Raw genomic sequence first — 22,731 nt, forward strand, 5'->3', positions numbered from 1 at the left:
ATTTATAATATATAGATTCTTTTTATGTATATGTATCTTCGGGCACCATGCACGCATTCTTAACATTTGATTTCCAGGATTGAAAAAGATCGCTATGATACAATAGGTACCTACTATTCATAATAGCTAATTTCGTTTACTAATCAATAATATTAAAGTTCTGTAACGGTTATTTTTACGAAATACTTAGCTCTATTGACCAGTTTGCAAATATAAATCGATTTTTTATTCCTTTTATCTTGATTTAAACGTCTGATGTTAATTTTTTGAGTCCAAAAAGGTTTTATTGGTTAATATTTGTTATGAATCCTAACTGGATGAGACTTGAGTACATTTTTTCCACTTAGAGTTCCTTGATTACAAAATCAAGAGAATGATTAGTGAGCCGTATGATATAAATTTTCTTGCATTTGGTTACTTTGAAGATACTACTGAAAAATAATAGATTGAAAAATAACCCCACTTTAAATGCAAGAAGTTTAAAAAAATAATCAATAATTATTAAGAATAAAAAATTAGTTATATGGACTCAATTGCAGTAAATAGAGTCAGAGAGCACTTTAGATTTTTTTTTTTAATAACTTTACAAGAAACCGTTAATTACTACATGCCTATTAGTAAAATATATATCAATTACTGCTTACTTTCTTAGATAGAATGGATTTCATACGGAACCTATCTTCTTAAAATTTTTATTTATTTTTAAAATAATTGTAAAGAAAGATAAAGAAATGGGGAGCAGTCGGTTAATTATTTCGATCATATTCTTAAAAAGTATCTTACGCTTTTTGGCTCCACTGCTTTAGTAGATCTATTCATAAATTTATTTTGAGTTCTTTGCTGAAAATCAATATATTATGTTTTGAAACATAGTTAAAATCATGAATTTTGCCCTCAAAGTATATACAGATGATTTTTTATTGATGTACATTTCGAGTACTTTCTTTAAAGTATATATGACATTTTATGATACTAATGGATATTTCAAATACTTTCCTCAAAATATATACTATAAATTTACTTTAGAAATTTTTACCAGTGCGAATTTAATTGGACATTATTCCATTCCCAATAATTCATAATCATCGTCAATAAATAAAACCGATTTTTAATAATATATTTACAAATTTTTTAAGTCTCGTAATTCTGGCTCCGCAGAATTTAACATTTATCATAGCATTAAGTCTATTGCAATAAAGAAATCAATCAGAATTAATATTTTTAATATAAATATTTATAGTTAAAAAACAATAGAATAATTATTATATCTAATTGATAAAGTTTTTTACTTAATATATTTTACGTATTCTAAGTATTTTAAGATCTGATGCTTTGAGGATATTCCTCAAAAAATTTGAATATATGACAATATATAAATTATTTTAGTTCTAAAACAAGAAAGTGTCAAACTGATGTATTATATAGTGACAATGTGTACGTACATACTTATATGTGTATAAGCTATACGTTCGGTAGGCTTGTAAAATTCTCAAGAATTCAACCAATAGCGAATCGTTACTACGTTTTGAACCCTTGTTTACATGTGTATTTCTTCTGTTGAGTTTATACATAGATATAAATATACAGAATTTTCGTACTATATTAGTTATCAATATAATCTACGTCGCTTGTATAGAATGATATTCCAAGAACCTGTGAGCTACAATGTTCTTTGTGTTTTTTTTTGTTTTCTATAGACTAATAATATTTTATGTGAACTTCATTATAGCCGCAACTTGCGTTGTTGAACATCGCAGTTTTTGGAAGATTATTAAATTATTAATTGTTATTAACCAAGGTAAGTCAATTAAACATTCATTGAATCGAATAAATTATACCGATAAGAAAATAGAAAACAAAATTCAAGCAGTTTATTAATAAATACCCGGTACTTATTATAAATATGATATCGACGAGTATTTTAAATGAGGTTAATTTTATCAATATGTCAACTTCTGGAATTATATTGTTAATTAATATCATTTTCTTTTTTCACGGTAAAATAAAGTATATCAAAATTTTATAAAGTATTATATTATAATTTTTTTTCAGGTTGAAAAACTACTTCCAAAGTTACGCACACGTGAAAAAATGAATAACAGACCTAAACCACCTTATTCATTAGTGAGATTTGATGATGACAGCTTTTGTGTATTAAAATCTAAACGAATAAAATGTACCAGCAAGAATGAGTGCATAGTAACATACTTAGGTGGTGCAAAATATAAAGCTGCTTTAATTGAATCTTCAGGTAATTGTTTTTTTTTCTTCTATTAAAGTTTACAATAACTTCAAATTAACTTTTATGGTCCGATCAAGAAAATATATAATTCTACTAATAAGACTGATAAACGGTTTCAATACACAATAAATTTAGAGTAATAAAGTGTGCTTAACTCTAATGAAGTAAATTTTTATTTATTTTTTTTTTTATAAAACTTGTGTTTTTCTAATTAATTGATGATCAATGATGGTGTCATGTACAAGGAAGAAGTAATTCATATTGCATATATTTTATTAACTTTAGTAAGCAACTTTTTATGAATGAAAAAATATCTGTATTTGTTTAAACTTTGATAATAGCTCATTGTTCTAAAATAAAATGTTATATAACCGCATTAATTTTTCATAGATATTCCATAAAAAATTATGTGAACAAAATAAAATTTACCTGATTTTGTTATTAGTTGAATTTATAAATAATATTAGTTATTTTTATATAATCAGTGTTAAATACTTAAAAAGTCTTTTAATGATACTTTGGATGACAAGTTGCAGAGTAAATGTTCCAGTAGTTAATCACACACTAGTAGTTAACCGGTGTATATCAAAGTCCTAAAAGTTATTTTTAAAACAAAATTACGTGGTCATACATTAATTTTTTATCTTACCTGTACTAATAATATACATAATTCTTAGACGTGAAAATTACTTTACAGTGTCCATAGCTTAAAAAATAAATTTTCAATCGCCTCACAGTACGATTCGGCTAATGTCAGTCAAGTATTATAAAACTGCATCTGAGAGATGACTACATACTTTACTTAATAAAATAGTCTGCTGTAATAATATTTAAGCGGTTAACTATTGAATCAAGCCAGTCAATTACCGATATTTTGTTTGTATCTGTGTTTTGAAGTTATTTTAAGTATGGTTTTGATAATAATTTGAAAAAATGCAATTATATTTTTTTAATTTAATAATTGATTATTCATTAATATACATTTTTATTTATTTTTATGAAATTAGTAGTGAATAATTTATGAAAAATTGAAACAAAAAATTCTTAAGCGATCATATACTGGTACATTAACCCTATATTTACTTATTATCTTAATAACATTGTTTTTTAATTAAAATAAAATTTGTAAAATTAATTTTAAAAATCTAATATTTCTTTTATACAGATTCTTTCGATTACCTGAATAATCTTCAAGAAGAACTGAAGAAAAAATCAGATAAAACACCAGAACCATTAAAAACGGATCAGCTATCTGATGTGTCAAATGAAAAAAATCAATCTGGACTAAATGTTGAATTTAATCCAATATCATCATCATCACCAAATCTGAAAACTGACAATATACAAATAAATAAATCCAATAAGCAAGCAATTGATCTGTCATCTACGAACAAAAATGTATTGGATGCTACTACAGCTGATATGACATACGACAATTCGGATTCTAGTCCAGCAGTCAGTGGTTTCACCGAAGAGTTGAGTAAATTAGGATCACATTGGCCAGACTCATTGAACGATAGTTACCGTGGTTCTAATGATATGAGTCATCAGGTCATCGATGAATCTACTGATCGTAGTAAAGCTGATCATATTTATTTACCTAGCATACAAGAAAAGGATTTAGAAGTGAACTCATCTGATAATCTGAATGATCTTCCAATTATTGACAATTCTCTAGAAATTTCATGGACCAAATATGATATTATAAATCTACCTTTGACTGAAAATTCAATTAATAGTGACTTGGAAACAAACGTATCATTGATTTTCAGTAATAACAAGGTCGGATCAGGAACTTCAGCTGAAAAAGAAAATATTAATTCTTATGATAACTGTAAAATTCAAGAAACAGTTATCAGTCCGATTAATTGCCTGGACATAAATCCAAATACTATTAAATTGTCAAATCAAACTAGTAATCTAAATATAAACAATATCACATATGATCCTACTTTTTCCGAGAGTGACATAGGGCATTCAAAAAATGTAGATTCAATGGACGACATACCAATAATTTTCACTGATCTCATAAATGAAGCACGAACTTCAGCTAATACAAAAAAAATATCATCTAACGGCGAAAATAAAAATCATGAAAAAAAATTAAATCCAACTAGCTGCCCACTTGCCGATTCCGATACTGTTGAATCATTAGATAACACTGATAATTTAAATTCACAAGATAGTACTTATGATCCTTCTGCTACCGTAAATGAAACTGAGAATACTCTAGAAACACTAAACGAATCAGCTAATCCGGAACCTCTGCCTATTTCAAAAAAATCCATCGATCTCACAAAAATAGTTATACCTTTATCAGGTAAACAGACAGAAATTTCAAAAAAACATTTTTGTATTTATTGTAAACAATTAAAGACTAAATTTGCCGATCACATTTTTCGAGTACACAGTAATGAGGAAGAAGTAAAAAATATAATGTTCATGAAGAAAGGTTCCTTGTTGAGAAAACAGAAGATTGCTGCAATTAGAGCGCGTGGGGACCATCTACACAACACCAATCCGGATTTTAATACAAACATTTTTATTCTTCCCCGAAGAAATAGTAAAAATTAAATCAATAAACCGGAAGACTTTATCGCTTGTAGATCATGTGGGTAATTATTTTCAAAAATATCAGTGCGTTTCCATGTAAAAAAATGTGGTAAGAAAGATTCTATGTTGAATGTTAGAGATGTCAAAAAATCTGGAAGGGCAGTAACAGGATATATACATACAGATGCTTGTGAATTATTGCGAGAAAAAATTTTTCCAGTCTTGACAGATGATGATGTTGTTAAATGCATTAAATTTGATGATTTAATCATCAAATTTGGCAATGACTTATGCCATAATTACTCATTAGAACATCAACACGATATGATACGTGCGAAACTTCGTTTGCTTGGAAAATTTAAATTAAAAATGATCGACATCGAAAAAAACCCTTCGTTGCAATTGCAAGATATGTTTGTGCCTGGTTTATATAATAGATGTATTGAAGCTTTGAGACATATTGCAAGCTGGGACATTTATCAAGGTTATTTCAAACATCCAGTCACTGCCCAATATTTGTCAGCACTCATCAAATCAACGTGTAATATAGCACGTAGTGAATTTATAAAGACCGAGAATGAAGAAAAAGAAAAAAAAGCTGAACGTTTCTTACATTTATGGACAACCGAAGTACCTAAATTAATTAATAAAAAAGCCGATGAAGACTTAGCAAATATGAAAAGAAAAAAAAAAGTAATTTTGCCTACAAAAACTGACATCAAACTTCTCTACGATTATGTAAAATCCGAATGCGAAAATTGTTTAAAAATTTTGGATGAAAAATTTAATTTTAATGCTTGGCAATTATTGACGCAGAGCTTTTTAATATTCATTCAGATATTCAACAGGCGCAGAGCTGGTGAGATTGAGCGGTTGACGATTGTTAATTACAGCAACAAAAAACGCCTGAATGATGATATTGACGCTGATCTTTTGAGTAAATTCCCTGAACAAACAAGGGAATGTTCTAAACAATTTGTGCGCTTGACTCTTCGAGGGAAAAGATCAAGAACAGTTTCAGTTCTTTTAAGCCCTTTCATGATGCTCTGTATCGAAACAATCCTCAAATTCCGTAAGAATGCTGGTGTAAAATCAAATAATGAGTATATTTTTAGCGTCCCAGGAGAAAATCGTTTAGCAAAAAAATATATACGCGCTTGTCCACTCATGAAACGCTTTGCAGATGATTGTGGAGCTGCAGTACCAAAATCGTTGAGAGAAACACAGTTGAGAAAACATATTGCAACACACACAGCTTTAATGAATCTACAAGACTGTCAAGTTGATCAACTTGCCAATTTTATGGGCCATAGTAGTGACATTCATCGAAACATCTACCGAGTTCCAGTACCTGTAACTGAGATCACAGAAGTATCCAAGTTGTTGCAAGCAGCAATCGGACCAGAAGATGATATTAGCGATGGAGAAGAGGATGAGCAAGATAGTAACAGCACAGACGAAGAACAGCAAATTGAAGATGGTGCTTCTGTAATTGACAACGAAGGTAATTCATCAAAATTTCAAGAAAAACCTGCATTCAAGAAACAAAAAATCAGCGAGTCTTCGGACAGTAGTGATTACAATGATGAAGGCAGTGATGATGATTCTAATCATGATGAAATCAATGAAGTTCAGCAATCTAAAACTTCCAGATTTAAAAAACGTAAATGTAAGTTTTCTCAATACTATTTTGAAGTAATTTTGCTTTTAGAGTTGTAAATATTCTAATTTGAAGCTTTGATATTTATTTCTTTTTATTTTTTAAATCCAATAGGGATTAATAAAATTATTTTAATTTCAATTTTATAGTGATTAGCATAGTATCAAATTATTTACTATTTAAAAAACAAATTGATAAGAAATTTAACGCGAGTCATATTTTATATAAAATCAAAAATCTTCCGCAATCATTTATGAAAATTTAATTTATTTTATTAGACTAAATCTAAATTTTTTGATTTCAGCGACTCTATGGAAAAAAATTGTACGAAAAAGATGGACGGCAGAAGAAAAAATAGCGTTAGAGCAGCATTTTGGAAATATATACAAAAAAGCCAAATTACCCTCTCTAAAAGAGAGTGTTGAATGTATCAAGGCGTACCCTATTCTAAAAACTCGCTCACCAGCTCAAATCAAAGCGTACATCGCTAACGTAAAAAGTGGAAACAAATTTTCATAATTAAAATTTGACGTTAGTCTAGAAAACGTCAAAAATTTCACTTTTATTACTACTACACATCGATTATTTAAAAGTAATATTTAATTACTTTGTTTTTTTATCTTATTAAATAGATTAATCTTAAAAAATTTTATAAGTTCTCAAACTTGGCTAGCTCAAGTTAACTTTTATTCAAAAAGATTTTTGAATATTAACTCTAAAGCGTATATCATATTTTTTTATACAAGAAACATTTGTAATGCATACATTTATTTTCAAAATAAATAATTAAAAACAGCTCTTTTTTCATAAGAAAAGTTTTTCTGCCTTCTTCATTTATAAATCTGCGGAGTATTCAAATACTTGTTAATAAATAGCTAACTAAAGAAAATTATGTTATTTTCCTGAAAGTATCAAATATATAATCATTCTGAGCTGTTTGAATACTTGCCTCGTACTATACACAGTGCGCATTGAAAGTGGAAGATTATTTGGGCCATTTCCTAACAATATATATGGGAAATTTACATACTAAAATATATTTCGAGTATATTCTTCAAAGTATATATGCCACATTTTTATACCAAAATATAATTTGAGTATTTTCCTTAAAATATATCGGCTACAATTTTATACTGAAACATATTTTGAGTATTTTCCTGAAAGTATCTACAGCATATTTTTATACTAATATATAGTTCAAGTATTATCCTCAAAATATAAATACTACAGTTTTATACCGAAGTATATTTCAAGTAATTTCCTTAATTTATGAATGATTTATAAAATATACCATGATATATTTTAAAGACAATACTCAATGTATCATGATATACATTGAGGAAAGGCGGTAAAATTTAATATCGTATATACTTCCAGTACCATCCCCAAATAGTTTTTTCAAAATATATAGGTTAATTTAAAAAAAAAAATTTTTCTTTCATATTTTAATAATCTGCGTACATTTACCAGTATATATTAAAAAAAAAAATATAGGTTTCAAAGTATACGTTAGGCATATATATATATATATATATATATATATATATATATATATATATATATATATATATATATATATATATATATATTAGGTGGTCCTTATGTTGGGTTTTTTGAAATTTTTTTCACGATAGTTCAAAATCGGTTCAAAATCTATAAAAAAAAAATCATGCCAAGTTATAGCTCTTAATTTTAATATTAACCCGCGCCCCCGACGGTCAAAGTTTTAAAGGAAAATAACATGGGAAAAGTTATATTTTTACTTTGGAATTTTTACGTCATAAACTAACCAACAAATCACATCAAAAATATTTTTTTAATGCAAAATTTAACGGTCTACAAAAAGGTCTCTTATCATTTTTTGATAATTCTAACGGTTTTGAAGTTATTCGAGGTCTAAATTGAAACTATAATCTTTTTCATAGTTTTTCTGGTCATTTAATAATTCAACAATCATAGGCGGGTTATTATTCATATTAGATTACTTTTTTACTTATGCATATAATTTTGAACTATAATTTACGTGAAAAGTATTAATCAATTAAAGAAGTGTATTATTAATATTTTAATGAATCGAAAATGTACAAACATTACCATTTTTATTTTTAATTACAGATACTTTCATGAAGTTTTTACATTAGTTTTTTTATGTGCGTCAGGAAACATTTGACGATGATCTTTAACCAATTGTAACACGTATTGCATTTGTTTTTCATCCTTAGTATAACGATTACAAAAATCTTGCACTAGTTTAACTCCTCTTTCAGCATAGTCATTCACAACCGATAGTTTTTAGCGAATCGTAATGCAGTTTTATAGTGTTCATTATGAGCCCATTCAGAAGGATGAATCTTTAAAAATTCTGTTTGTAACTCGAATCTATTGAAAAAATTGATCGATTCTGCAGTTACGAAAAAGTCAATATCATTATATAATAATTCAGTTATGCTCTTAGTTTGAAAGCGTTTAACACTACATTTTTCACTAGTATAATCCAAGTCTTCTTCCGGAATATCATCAATCACAATTGTTTCTTCTTCTTTACGCAGCTTAGCGACAATTTTTAATTTTGTTTCTTGTGAAACTTCCTCATCAAAAATAGCCATGATTGCTAATTCTGGTGATATATACCACAAGTGATTCATAAATCTACTAATTGCCACAGTAGCAAGATTACTGTTGATTGCCTTAAGGTTGTTGAGTTCTTTTATAAACTGTAGATCATGGTACGGAGTTTTGACACTATTTGACGACGAAAACCAAGCTTTTACATAAACCATTGTCACAAAAACACATATTTGCCGTAGTTTATTATCTTCACCTTTTTTCAATGACAATTGCTCCCGAAGCATGTACATTTTCAATATATAAATAGCTTTTGCCATCTATCGTGCATGGTGACAAGCTCCTGGCTTACGAAAACTAAATTTTTCGGGGATGACACCGATAAAAACTAAAGTAAGCTCTAATAACTCTTTGTAATCATCACGAGGCAGTTGTGATGCAAGAGTTTCAGTCGCAAAAGTTCTAATAGATTCAATTTTTTCATTTGTCAAGATATTATCATTTTTCGGATCATCTAAACCTGTTTTGTAACTGAGTTTATTTAAATCTCCCCATTGCTTTTGGAATCGGATAAAAAGTGGAACATTAGGACCAACAGTATTTGGAAAAACAGCTTCGAAGACATATCTTAGGACTATTTCAAATATATGATGCCTACATGGAAGATACAACAAATCTCTTTCTAACAATTTTTCCAGTAATGCAGCAGCACCATTACGAAGGCCTAAATTTGAAGGAGTAGTGTCACAGCATATTGCTTTTACAGATATGTCGAATCCCCAGTCACATAATGTCTTATGAACTACAGAAGCTTGTGCCATTCCAGTTCCATCTTCACTCGTTGGTACACCTAACATAATTTCTTTACTTTCTGAAGTAATTATTACAGGCAATCGATGAACAGTTTCTGTATTTAACAAATTAGGTAATAATTTTCTATCCCAATGTACAACAATAGATGATAACTTTAAGTCTTGGAAATATTTTTTTATTTCTATTGATTTTGATTCTCGCATAGTAAGCCGACATCGGCGAATAGATGATCGATTGACAATAATGGAATTAATATCCACTTCTAATAATTTTAAATCGATAAGCGACTGACAAATAGCTGTAGTTATAAACACAGCATCTCTGTCGCTTACTTTACAACGGTCAAAAGTAGCTACAACTCTTTCGTTGAGAATATTGTGAGTTCCTCCCTTGTGGAAATAATTCTCTGAAAAAACTCTTGAAAAGTCTTTATAACTCTGAATAAGACTTTTCGAAAGTCTTCACATCCCTAACTAAGTAAAGGAAAGACTTAATAAGTCTTCAAAACTCTGCAATACTCTTCAAAAGTCAAATTTTCCCTGCAATTTCGGAATTTCTCAAAGAGTTATTAAGACTTGATAAGACTTGTTCAGTTTTACAGGAAAAGAAGAAAATATTTCTTTTCAAAAAAATTGCTTATCAGAATTAAATAAAACTATAAAAAAGAATTAATGCATGTTTTAAAAAAATTTTTTTTAAATAATATTTTCATCACGAAAATACTTTGATGGGCATCGAATCACTCATAGTTGAGCAAGTCAAAACTTCAACAGCAAATGAAGAGCACTTGATGTTGGAAACAGATACTACTCAAAGAGTAAATCCAATCGGTATTTAATTTGGACTATCAAATATTAAAGTCAACTTTCTAGGTAGGAAAGAATTTTCTATCCACACGCTATCTGCTGGAATTAATTGATACCTAACATATTTTAGTTTACGAATTTACAGTTAGAATCTTTGAGTGTTCTTAGTTTCTAATAGGTGGCATGTGGTTAGAAAATTCTTTCCTACCTAGAAAGTTGACTTTAATATTTGATAGTCCAAATTAAATACCGATTGGATTTACTCTTTGAGTAATATCTGTTTCCAACAGCAAGTGCACTTCATTTGCTGTTGATGTTTTGACTTGCTCAACTATGAGTGATTCGATGCCCATCAAAGTATTTTCGTGATGAAAATATTATTTAAAAAAAATTTTTTTAAAACATTCATTAATTCTTTTTTATAGTTTTATTTAATTCTGATAAGTAATTTTTTTGAAAAGAAATATTTTCTTCTTTTCCTGTAAAACTGAACAAGTCTTATCAAGTCTTAATAACTCTTTGAGAAATTCCGAAATTGCAGGGAAAATTTGACTTTTGAAGAGTATTGCAGAGTTTTGAAGACTTATTAAGTCTTTCCTTCACTTAGTTAGGGATGTAAAGAATTTCGAAAAGTCTTATTCAGAGCTATAAAGACTTGTCAAGAGTTTTTTCAGAGAATTATTTCCACAAGGGCTCTTGATTTAAATTGGCCGGCAGTAGTTGGAATGTATACTTCTCCACTAGAGACTGATTGAGCACTTCCTTGGCTTGATAAGAGTTCAACGTTTTTGTCTACAAAAAAGGATAATGATAAGACAAAAAATATCTTCACTATAAAATAATAAAATATCAATGAGTAAGTTGATTATTATAATTTACCAAATAATGATTTTTCTTTTTCACTTTCCAATTTTCGTTTTTCGAAATCCAATTGTTTCTCTAATTTTTTAACACCAATTTCATCGTCATCGTATTTCGTTTTAATATTTGCAATAAAACCAATTCGTTCATCTGATCTCTGATTATTCAAGAATTCTTTGGAATTTTCATGAACCATTTCAAATACATTTGACGGTGCGATGTCAAATAATTTTTTTAATGAACAGGAAAATTCATTTTGTTTTTTCACAGCAACTTCACTCCGATTTCTATGTTTAAGAAGTATGCGCCACTCATCATACAGTTTTTTCAACTTATCTCGACATCTTTGCACATCTTGAACGGGAATTCGAGCTTTCTTCCAAAACACAATAATTTCATCAATCATTGCAGCAACACTATCTGTGATAGTATTATTTAAAATACGTGTATAAAAAAACACTTTCAAAGCTTGCAATTTCGATGGTAATTTGTTACCTACGATTTGAACGTCAACATCACCAATCAAAAAAATGTTTTGACGTAAACGTGATAACTCCATATTTAACTGATTACTTAAATATCGGATAAATGAACTCAAAAATTTATTTATATATCAAAAAGGCATCAGTACTAGTAATTGAACGATTTTGATCAAGCTGAGAAATAAATGTAGGTTATGAGTAATCTGAGAATTAATTTTAGTGTTAGAGATTGAAGTAAAATCTAATAGATGGCGGCATGATCGGTTTCTAAAATGTTTTTAACCAGAAATCAAAATTTGAAATTGGAGTTTGCTGATATTTGTACCAATAACAATAAAAATCGAGACAATAGGTCCCTAATTTCTTTTGTATCCAAAAAAAGTTAAAAATCTTTAAAATGTTCGACAGTTCAGGCTAAAAAAATGAATTGGTGTTACTATTATTCCAAAGTTACAGTTACTTTGAAAATTTTCTAAACAAAAAATCCAATGAGATTATAAAGAATAACCGGTTCATGATTTATGAACTATTAAATGACAAAAAAACAGAAAAAACTATGAAAAAGATTATAGTTTCAATTTAGACCTCGAATAACTTCAAAACCGTTAGAATTATCAAAAATGATAAGAGACCTTTTTGTAGACCGTTAAATTTTGCATTAGAAAAAATATTTTTGATGTGATTTGTTGGTTAGTTTATGACGTAAAAAATTCCAAAGTAAAAGTATAACTTTTCCCATGTTATTTTCCTTTAAAACTTTGACCGTCGGGGGCGCGGGTTAATATTAAAATTAAGAGCTATAACTTGGCATGATTTTTTTTTATAGATTTTGAACCGATTTTGAACTATCGTGAAAAAAATTTCAAAAACCCAACATAAGGACCACCTAATATATATATATATATATATATATATATATATATATATATATATATATATATATATATATATATATATATATATACAGGGTGTCTCAGAAGTCGTGAGCCACCGGACAGGGTGTGGTAGAAAATTGGATTCTGAATAGAAAAGTCCTTTACCATTTTTCGATCAGACCCATAGAAAAATTACTACAAATTTATGAAAATAGACCAATGAGGAGCGCGGTTTAGCGGCAGAACGGTAGGCGCAAGAGCGAGCGAGTGGAAGCGCGACAGGCAATGAGTGCGCGCTCGCTTGCACATGTGTGATATCATTGCTCAGTTATAGCGGGATGCCCGCATGCAATAATAATGATCAATGATACTCCTGTAAATAAAAAAATTAATATTAGAAAAATCATCCCATAGACAGCCCCATAAAATAAAAAATGTGCGATTTTTTGATAATTAAAACTCAAATTTTTGGTGTCACCGAAAAATGAAAAAAAAAGCCAACAGTCATATTCAATGATACCCCTGTAATTAAAAAAAAAAAAAAGAAAAGTTATAAAAGTACCCCATACACTCTGAGATACAGCCCCATAAAGCCAAAAATTCGCGATTATTTAATAATGAAATTCAAATGATCAGAGTGCACTTGAAGTGAAAAAAAAAAAGCAATAAAAATAATCAGTGACACTACAGTAGGTGAAGAAAATTTTTAAAAATAAAAAACTACCCCATAGACAGGGAGATTCAGTCCCATAAAGCCAAAAATTGTGCGATATTTCAATAATTAAAATAGAAATTTTCGACGACTACTCAAAATTTCAAATAAAAATCTAGGACTAATAGTTAACTATACCCATAACAATCAGAAAAAAATTAAAAATTACAAAAACCACCCCATAGACACTAAGATACAGCCTAATAAAGCCGAGTATTTCGGGATTATTTAACATAAAAATTAAAATATTCACAGTGCATTCGAAATAGAAAAAAATACCAATCAAAATTATCAGTGGTACTTTTGACCATCAGACAAATTTAAAAATTGTAAACACACTCCATAGATACCGAAATATGACTTGATAACGCACAAAAATCGGGATTGCTTAGAAATTAAAATTCAAATTATTGGTGCCCATTGAAAATCAACAAAAGAAACCTTTTGTACTTATCGATTAAACTCCTGTGTATCGAAAAAATTATTATTTAAAAAACCACCCCGCAAACTCCGAATTATGATCCCATTAAGCTGAAAATTTCTGATTTTTAGTAATTAAAATGCTACTTCTCGGTGTCCGTTGAAAATAAATGAAAAGTATGAAAACTCATTTTCAGATATACTCTTGTAAGCAAAAAAAAAATAAGATTTGAAAAAAACACCCCATTAACGGCAAGATAGGACCCCATAAATCCGCTAATTTGTGATTTGTTAGTAATTGAAATTGAAATTCTTGGTGTCCATTTAGCAACAACAAGAGAAACCTATTGTACTTTTAAATTACACCCTTAAAAACATAAAAAAACTTAACTCTTGAAAATCCACCGCATAGACACTAACAAACATCCAAATAAAGCCAACAATTTGCGATTTTTCAATAATTAAAATTCAAATTTTCATATGACACCGAAAATGTCGATATCAATCCACAAAAAATCGATAAATCGCGGCTTTATGGAGGTGTATCTTGGGGTCTATGGGGTGAATTCTTGAATTTTGATATTTTCATTTATTAAAAAGAGTAAATTGGAAAGTGGAATGAGTTTATGCTCTTTATTTTAAGTGGACACCGAGAATTTCAATTTAAGTCAATTAAAAATCGACAAATAGCGACTGTATGGGGATGTATCTCGGTGTCTGTGGGGTGGATTCTAAAATTTTGATTTATTATTTTATAACAGAGATAACATTAAAAAGTACAATAATTTTCTTTTACTTATTTTGAGTAGACACCGAGAATTTCAATTTAAATCAATAAAAAATCGAACAATTGTGGCATTGTGGGGTTGCCTCTCGGTGTTTATGGGGTGGATTCCAAAATTTTGATTTTTAATTCATAAAAAGGTTAAACTGGAAAGAAAGATAATTTTCTTTGAGTTATTCCGAGTTGACACCGAGAATTTCAACTTAACTTCACAAATAATGGAGAAATCGCAGCTTTATGGGGGTGTATCTCAGTGTCTATGAGGTGGATTCTTAAATTTTGATTTTTCAATTCTTTACAAAGGTTACATTGGAAAGTACGATAATTTTTTTAAGTTATTTTCAGTGGACACCGAGAATTTCCATTTAAATCGATGGAAAATCGAAAAATCGCGGCTTTATAGGGTTGTCTCCTGATGTTTATAGGGTGGATTCCGAAATTTTCTTTTTTTAATTCATGACGAAGATTGAACTGGAAAGTGGGATAGTTTTCTTTGGCTTATTTTCAGTGGATACCGAAAATTTCAAATTAAATAAATGAAAAATTGACAAATCGCGGCTTTATGGGGGCGCATCTCAGTGTCTATGGGGTGGACTCCATAATTTTGATATTTTTATGTATGACTGACGTTAAATTGAATAGAAGGATTATTTTCTTTTTGTTATTTTCAGTGGACACCGAGAATTTCATTGAAAGTAAATTAAACATCGACTTATCGCCAGTTTATGGGGGTGAATCTCGGTGTTTATAGGGTGGATTCCATAATTTTGATATCTTTGTGTATGACCGAGGTTACATTAGATAGGAAGATTATTGTAATTCTGTTATTTTAATTGGACACCGAGAATTTCAATTTACGTCAAATAAAAATCGACAAATCGCGAGTGTATGGGAGTGTATCTCGGTGACTCTGGGGTGGTTCCTAAAATTTCGATTTTTTATTTCATAACAAAGATAACATCAGAAAGTACAATAATTTTCTTTGAATTAGTTTGAGTGGACACCGAGAATTTCAATAACAATCCAAAAAAAAATCGAGCAATCCCGGTTTTATGGGGCCGTATCTCGGTGTCTATGGTGGTTTTTGTAATTTTTAATTTTTTTCTGATTGTTATGGGTATAGTTAACTATTAGTCCTAGATTTTTATTTGAAATTTTGAGTAGTCGTCGAAAATTTCTATTTTAATTATTGAAATATCGCTCAATTTTTGGCTTTATGGGACTGTATCTCCCTGTCTATGGGGTAGTTTTTTATTTTTAAAAATTTTCTTCACCTACTGTAGTGTCACTGATTATTTTTATTGCTTTTTTTTTTCACTTCAAGTGCACTCTGATCATTTGAATTTCATTATTAAATAATCGCGAATTTTCGGCTTTACGGGGCTGTATCTCCCTGTCTATGGGGTAGTTTTTTATTTTTTTCTATTTTTTTGGTCTACAGTAGTGTCACTGATTATTTTTTTTGCTTTTTTTTTTTTAACTTCAAGTGCACACTGATCATTTGAATTTCATCATTAAATAATCGCAAATTTTTGGCTTTATGGGGCTGTATCTCAGAGTGTATGGGGTACTTTTATAACTTTTCTTTTTTTTTTTTTTAATTACAGGGGTATCATTGAATATGACTGTTGGCTTTTTTTTTTTTTTCATTTTTCGGTGACACCGAAAATTTGAGTTTTAATTATCAAAAAATCGCACATTTTTTATTTTATGGGGCAGTCTATGGGATGATTTTTCTAATATTAATTTTTTTTTATTTACAGGAGTATCATTGATCATTATTATTGCATGCGGGCATCCCGCTATAACTGAGCAATGATATCACACGTGTGCAAGCGAGCGCGCACTCATTGCCTGTCGCGCTTCCACTCGCTCGCTCTTGCGCCTACCGTTCTGCCGCTAAACCGCGCTCCTCATTGGTCTATTTTCATAAATTTGTAGTAATTTTTCTATGGGTCTGATCGAAAAATGGTAAAGGACTTTTCTATTCAGAATCCAATTTTCTACCACACCCTGTCCGGTGGCTCACGACTTCTGAGACACCCTGTATATATATATATATATATATATATATATATATATATATATATATATATATATATATATATATATATATATATATATATATATATATATATATATATATATATATATATATATATATATATATATATATATATATATATATATATATATATATATATATATATATATATATATGTGTGTGTGTGTGTGTGTGTGTGTGTGTGTGTGTGTGTGTGTGTGTGTGTGTGTGTGTGTGTGTGTGTGTGTGTGTGTGTGTGTGTGTGTGTGTGTGTGTGTGTGTGTGTGTGTGTGACTATGTAACTCGTTTATAACTTTTGAACGACTGAACCGATTCGGACCGACAGATTTTAAGAAATCTTGAAAAATCTCAAAAAAAATAAGAAAAAAATTATTTTTGAAAGTGGTTTTTTTGAAATATCTTTTAAACGGCTTTTTTTGTGTTTGAAAGTGTTTTTTTGACATAACTTCGTCATTTCTTCTCGGATCGTTTTTGATGATGTAGAATAATTTTAGAGCTTAAAAAATCGCGTCGAACGCCACCAAAAACGTAGAAATCGGTTGATTGGTTCGAGAGATATCCTTGATAAAATATTTGGAAACAAGTGTTTTTTTAACATAACTTCGACATTTTTTGGAATAACTTTTAAACGGCTGCACTGATCGATTTCAAAAACTAATCAGCTATTATTAGCATGAAAAAATTACGTCGATCGCTGTCAAGCCGGTCAAAATTGGTCAATTCGTTCAAGAAATATCATGACCAAAAAAAATACCAAAAAAGTGTTTTTTTGAAATTATTCCAAATTTCCTAGTTTTATCAATTCAAACTTGAAAATTCATCATGAAACTAAAAAAATTGCGTCAAATTCTGCCAACCGCGTGAAAATCGGTTGATTTATTGAAAAGTCAGTGCGGTTTGAAAATTTAAAGAATATTGTTTTATGATACTTCTATCAGACTTTTAAGCTCGCAGAGCTCAAAATAACACATAAATTGTATTTTTGAGCTCTTCGAGCTCAAAAATATCATTAGTGCTGTTTTATGCACCTAGGAATGGAATTAGCGGGAAGTTGCACGGATGGCCTTCAGGGTCTACCGTATTCCTATTTTTTTTTTTACTTTTTACTCGATTTTGTATTTTTCGAAGATTAATTAACAAAAAAAACAAAAGAAATTTTTTAAAAATTTTCAAAATTTCCAAAAAAATTTTATTTGAAAATTCAAAAAAAAATTTTTTTTAAATCAAGAGGCCATTTCTGACTCACCTCGCTGACGTTATGGATACATTTAAACCTTTATTTTCACTAAAAAAATTTTATTGAGTATTTTAAAGTTGATACCCCTGAGTTGCGACTGTACTCGTTGTGCGAAATTCTAAGCGATAAATTTTTTTCGTTTTCTACAAAGCCATTACGTGTTACAAAAAATCAGTTTTTTTCAATCCTTTTCGACTTTTTTGGTAAAAAAAAAAAAAAAAAAATAGTTTTTTTCAAAACTAACCTTTTTTTGTAAATTTGAAAAAAGAAATTACTGACAGCAGTTTTCCAAATTCAATTTACGTCATAATGCCCCCCAGGCGACATTTATTTGCCCCAGAAGTCGGCTAGTGACTCTTGTTCAGGAGGGGTACAGATATCGGCAGGTTGGTGAACGACTCGGCGTTAGTGCTTCGGTTGTGTCTCGTGCCTACAACCGATTCCTGGAAACAAATGCATACGAACAACGTGCTGGACGAGATCGATCTAAAAATTTAGGGGGTTCTTCATGGTACATTATGCTAAAAAATTTTCCTATGACCCAAGTCTTCCCCCCAATATTGACGAAGATACAGTTGGTTAATACCAATAACAAGAAAAATGGCATTTTTTTGTTCTTTTTTTGCGTTAACGTTACAGGTGGAAAAAAATTTTTTTTTAAATTAATCGTGACAGGTTTTTGTAGAAAATTTTCTGCAGAAAACGAAACTCTTTGTCCGCTCGCTGGAAAACTAGTAGTTCCAGAGATATCTGTAGTTGAGTGAAAAAGGATCTTTTTGCATTAAAAATTCGATATCTCGACGACAAATGGTCGTGTCCGGGTTCCGCAAAAAGCAATTTAAAGCTGAATAAAAAGGTTATGTGACCTATGCATTGGTCTAGCTCAAAAAATTTTTTCTATGCCCGTAGAACAAAAAAAAAAAAAACGTAAAAAATTTGGAAAATTTTTTCTTTGTGCTTTAGTTAAAAAATTTTTAACTAAAAAATCTGAAAACTAGAGTCTTCAAGCTTCATAAGCTTTGTTTTTTTATTTCCTGTACGACCATTTTTCACTAAAATACTGCCTGTTGAAAATCGTCAAAAAATTTCGTATTTTTTTTTGTTCCTTTAATTTTTGCAAGAAGTGTAGATCTTAATTGGGAGACCGTTTTGCAGCTCTCGTTGCTCGGCGACGTAGCTCGTGGCATTTCTTCCGAAGTTCTGCTATATTTGATGACCACCAGTATGCCGGTCTATGAAAACCCCGCTTTTTAAGTCACGACACAGAAGCATCACATGATACAACAATCACTTTCATCGCTTCTGACACCGTTTTTGTCGTCTTGCTGTGGGTATTCGGAGTCGAGTTACCCTGAAAAGTAGACGAGCTTCGAGTGAAGGACGTTCGCAATGCATTTGGATCAAGCTTCCTGGCGTTCCACTTTCACTGTTAAAGGACGCGTTTTGGAGCCGGAACAGGAGCCAGTCCAACGCTGAATGTTACATACTGCTGATCACTGCCACTGTATTTTTCAGATACAGTTTTCAATAATGCTGGCTATCCCAGAAGTTGCCAGAGACATGTCAAGGATAGATTCCCTTTACCCCGGTCTCCTAAAGGTTGTGGTAGTTCCAGAGTTCAGCAAGGTAAGGTCAAGTCTTGGTGCGAAATCTGCTACTTCGTTTGCTCTGGTGTCAGAGAAGTTAGCACCCTCTTCAGCCGATTTGGCGCTAATATCACCAGCTACGATGACTTCACCGTCAAGCTTACCGATGGTGTCCTTTATGTTTGCTAACGTCTGGTGAAATATACTAATCCCTTCCCCTTCCGTTGTTATTGACAGTTACCTTTGAGAAGAAAGTATTAGGAACGTGAAGGCGATGGGGTGTCGCGAGCAGCGAGAGCCGGCACCGCTAGACTCATCGACGGACCGAGCGATCGACGGACGCGAGCCACTGTTATCGCGACCGAGCCGATTGCCCACGGCAATTTGATGATTTTTGTTTATTTCTCTATTTATAAATAATTACTTATTGTTATTAGTATGATGTTATTATTTCATTATTACTAATATTATTACTTGTTTAGTTGAATTAATTAATTAATTATTACTGTTTTTCACGTCGTCTATTTATCGAGAATTTTGTATGGGAATGTAATAATTTTAAAATTTATGTAATTCGTTGAATTTGTTGTGTAAAAACTAATATTTAATTTTTGGAAATTTAATCGAGAATTTTTCGAAGTTCAATGGCGCATGATAGGTGGCGGTAATTCGCGAATAATTATCGCTTCAAATAGAAACTTTTGGGTTTGATAAAGCCCAAAAATTATCCGCCGTTGAGCAACCTTTCTCTGGGTTTAATTTCTCGACTGGAGAATGACAACGATGATGGTTGTCACGGGGCTTCTTCATTATCCGTTGAAGGTCCTTACGCTGGCCGCAGTTAGTTATCGACAGATAACAGGGTGCTGTGTTTTACAAAAATCGAGGTTTCAACAAATCTTGACGTTTTGAAGCCCTAAGAAGCTTTCCTGACTATTTTTACGGTGATATCCGCTCGTCTGTGTGTGTGTGTGTGTGTGTGTGTGTGTGTGTGTGTGTGTGTGTGTGTGTGTGTGTGTGTGTGTGTGTGTGTGTGTGTGTGTGTGTGTGTGTGTGTGTGTGTGTGTGTGTGTGTAAACCTCTTACAACTTCGGAATGGCTTGACCGATTTGATCACAGCTGGTGCCAATCGAAAGGGCTTCGCCAAACTTAAATTTCCTGTAAATTGGAACCAATTCGAACCCGTAGATTTCGAAAAATTGCAAAAAAAGTAAATTAAAAAGTCGTTTTTTTACTTCCTGCTAATAGAATTGAAAATTTTCAAAATTCGACAAGTTATTGTTTTTATCCCGTTATTCGAAAATCGAGTTTTCAGCGAATATGGACGTTTTGAGGTCCTAGGAAGCTTTCCTGATTATTCCCGCGATAGTGTCTGTATGTCTGTATGTATGAATTTGTGTCTATGTGTGTGTGGATATATGTAAGCCTCTTATGACTTTTGAACGGCTAGACCGATTTCATCGCGGTTGGTGCTATTCGAAAGAGCTTGACTAAACTTAGATTTTAAATACAATTTGGACCGAATCAAATGAGTAGATATTGAGAAATTAAAAAAAAACTACAAGAAAAAATCTGGAAAACGCTTGACCGTAAAGGCCATCCCTATAACTTCCCCCTGATTCCATATCTAAGCGCTTAAAATTGCACTTTTATGATGTTTTTGAGCTCTTTGAGCTCAAAAATATAATTTATGTGTTATTTTGAGCTCTCCAAGCTCAAAGAGATAGTTTGTCTATGATATTAAGCTCTACGAGCTCAAAAGTCTGATGGAAGTTTGATAAAATTTTATTTTTTGAATTTTCAAACTGCAATTACTTTTGAATAAATAAACCGATTTTCAAGCGGTTGGCGGAATTCAACGCAGTTTTATAAGTTTCATAAATAATTTTTAAGTTTGGATTGATCGAACTGAAAATTTCTTTCGAACTGATAATTGTTTTCATAATTTTTTTGTCTTAAATTAACTTAATGAAGCCCAACTAAGTTATATGTCATGGAAATTTAAAAATATAGAAATAAGTAAGCAAGTTAAAATTAACCGAATTTTAACCCCTATTTTAAGCCGAAATTAAGCTACACTTTCTTAATATTTCGTTTACTAAATTTTTAATTTGAGGCAGTGTCCTCAATATTTCGAAAGTGATTTGACGAGGCTCTCAAACAGTTCAATCAAGCATGTCCACATGAATCAACAAATTTCTTTCCTTAATGACCTTGTTTTGTCTATTATGTGATTTAAAATAAAAAAACCCATTTTTTTTTTAATTCAATCGAAACGAACTTTTTTTGTTATTTAATAAGTCACTTTTATTGTGTCAATCCACTCTTTTTTTGGAAATAGCCAAAGTATTATTTGGAAAACTGAATTAAGATTTTTATCACAACCTAAAATTATGCTTACATGAGTTATCTATGAAACGGAACAAGTTTTATTTATTCCTTCAACTATTGAGCAAAATGACTGAGGATTCATATATTAGAGAAAGTGTCTAAAGTGAGAGTACGCTTGCGTATGTATATGAAGTATATTGTCAGTATAATCAACAAATTTGATATAGTTATATAATTGATTATTAGTAAAAAAATTCTAATCATTTAAGTTTGTAACGTCATGAAATGGAAATTTTCATTTGAAATTTAGGTAGTCATAGTTAGTGAGAATATTGTCATAATAATAATACCGTTAGAAAATACTGGATGAGTTGAAAGGAGAAAGATCAACGGAGTAATTGAGTAAAAGTTAATACCTGACATAAAGTCAAGTGTTGCCGTCTACTATATGATGTTGATTTTCGATACCTATTGATGGTGAAAGTTTAAAAAAGCTATCTCAGTGGGAGTGCTTCAGATATACTGGTTGGGAAGTCATCGATGTCGACAGTGTGTTGTCTGATCAGGGAAAAGTTTATACCCAACAGGTTTAACAATTTTGTTGAAAAGAACGTAAGATTTGCGCTTTTTATCGTTTCTCATTGGAATTTTAAGTTTTTTAATAATGAGGAATATTCTTGTTATTTTTTTTTCCATTATTGGTGCTACAAGTAAGTAAAAATGAATATCTTTCGTAAGA

The 22,731-nt window shown here is 30.4% G+C and overlaps 3 protein-coding genes across 3 annotated transcripts in view; all 3 read left to right on the top strand.

The window, feature by feature from the left end:
- Window positions 1-1,682: 1,682 nt before the first annotated feature.
- LOC141535869 (uncharacterized) lies at window positions 1,683-5,091 on the top strand. Its single transcript, XM_074256030.1, has 3 exons — window positions 1,683-1,798; window positions 2,053-2,251; window positions 3,408-5,091. The coding sequence occupies exons 2-3, from the start codon at window positions 2,092-2,094 to the stop codon at window positions 4,814-4,816; spliced, it is 1,569 nt and encodes a 522-aa protein (XP_074112131.1). The 5' UTR covers window positions 1,683-1,798; window positions 2,053-2,091; the 3' UTR covers window positions 4,817-5,091.
- On the top strand, window positions 4,919-7,084 carry LOC141535868 (uncharacterized). Its single transcript, XM_074256029.1, has 2 exons — window positions 4,919-6,464; window positions 6,760-7,084. The coding sequence occupies exons 1-2, from the start codon at window positions 4,919-4,921 to the stop codon at window positions 6,972-6,974; spliced, it is 1,761 nt and encodes a 586-aa protein (XP_074112130.1). The 3' UTR covers window positions 6,975-7,084.
- A 15,457-nt stretch (window positions 7,085-22,541) lies between these two features.
- Window positions 22,542-22,731, top strand: part of LOC141536275 (protein obstructor-E) — a 36,392-nt gene continuing 36,202 nt past the window's right edge. The window contains exon 1 of the mRNA XM_074256686.1: window positions 22,542-22,702. Within this exon, the coding sequence (XP_074112787.1) occupies window positions 22,657-22,702 (46 nt within the window). The 5' untranslated portion in view covers window positions 22,542-22,656. The remainder of the gene's footprint in view (window positions 22,703-22,731) is intronic.

The sequence above is a fragment of the Cotesia typhae genome, unplaced genomic scaffold, assembly GCF_013202065.1.
Source record: "Cotesia typhae breed Kobodo isofemale line unplaced genomic scaffold, CoteBio_Ctyphae scaffold_152, whole genome shotgun sequence".
NCBI classification, from domain to species: domain Eukaryota; kingdom Metazoa; phylum Arthropoda; class Insecta; order Hymenoptera; family Braconidae; genus Cotesia; species Cotesia typhae.